At 13.7% G+C, this 898-nt stretch overlaps 1 protein-coding gene across 1 annotated transcript; it reads left to right on the forward strand.

Annotated features, from left to right (window-relative positions):
• Positions 1-304: 304 nt before the first annotated feature.
• On the forward strand, positions 305-472 carry M431DRAFT_102764 (hypothetical protein; the record flags this gene model as incomplete). The annotated part of the gene is made up of 1 exon (XM_024911483.1): positions 305-472. A coding segment is annotated over one exon (168 nt), but the record flags the coding sequence as incomplete, so codon positions are not given.
• Positions 473-898: the final 426 nt, after the last annotated feature.

An 898-nucleotide genomic window follows, 5' to 3' on the forward strand; every position in this document is an offset into this window, starting at 1 on the left:
ATATAGCTAATTTATCTTTTAATAAATTAGCTAATAATTTTAATTATAATAGGGCTATTGAAAATACTAATAATAATGATTTATCTAATTCTAATAAAGAATTTTATTTAGGCACTAATACTAGTGTTAAAAATAAAATATCTTTATATTTAAAAGAAAATCTTACATTAAAAAATGTAAGTTATTTATTTATTATTATATTATTATTATATTATTTTCTATTTTATAATTATATTATTATATTATTATTATTTTATTATTTACTAATTATTCATTTTAATAAAATAAGCCTTTAGACTGGTAGAAGTCTAATTATAATAGATTTCCTATTTTATCTATTTTAGCAAAACGTTATTTAGCTATTCCAGCTACCTCTGCTACTATAGAAAGTGTTTTTTCTATTAGTAATAATATTATAATAAAGGCTAGAAATAGATTAAATTTTAACCTAGTTTCTATATTATATTATTAAAAAGCTAGATAAAGGATTTTAAAGAGTTTAAAAATAAATATTTTAAAGAAAATAACTTAGATTAGCCTATGTAATTATTTTATATATATAGTTTTTTTATTTATTTAATAACTGTTATTTTATTATAAAATAGGATTTTTTTTATAAAATAATTATAAAAATATAATTATTAAAAAATAAAAAAAATATAAAGGATTTTTTTAAATTAAAATAATACTAAAAANCTTATTATTTAAATTCTAACTTTATTGAAGCTATTATAATAAAAATAGTTCTACTTTTATAAAATATATATTATAATTATTATAATTCTATTTATAAAGTTTATATAACCTATAAGCTTAATTAGCTATTTTAATAGTAAATATTTTTATAATATAAAAGCGTTTTTTTAGCTTTAAATAATACTTAGAATTTTACTATTTA

The sequence above is a fragment of the Trichoderma harzianum genome, assembly GCF_003025095.1.
Source record: "Trichoderma harzianum CBS 226.95 unplaced genomic scaffold M431scaffold_236, whole genome shotgun sequence".
NCBI classification, from domain to species: domain Eukaryota; kingdom Fungi; phylum Ascomycota; class Sordariomycetes; order Hypocreales; family Hypocreaceae; genus Trichoderma; species Trichoderma harzianum.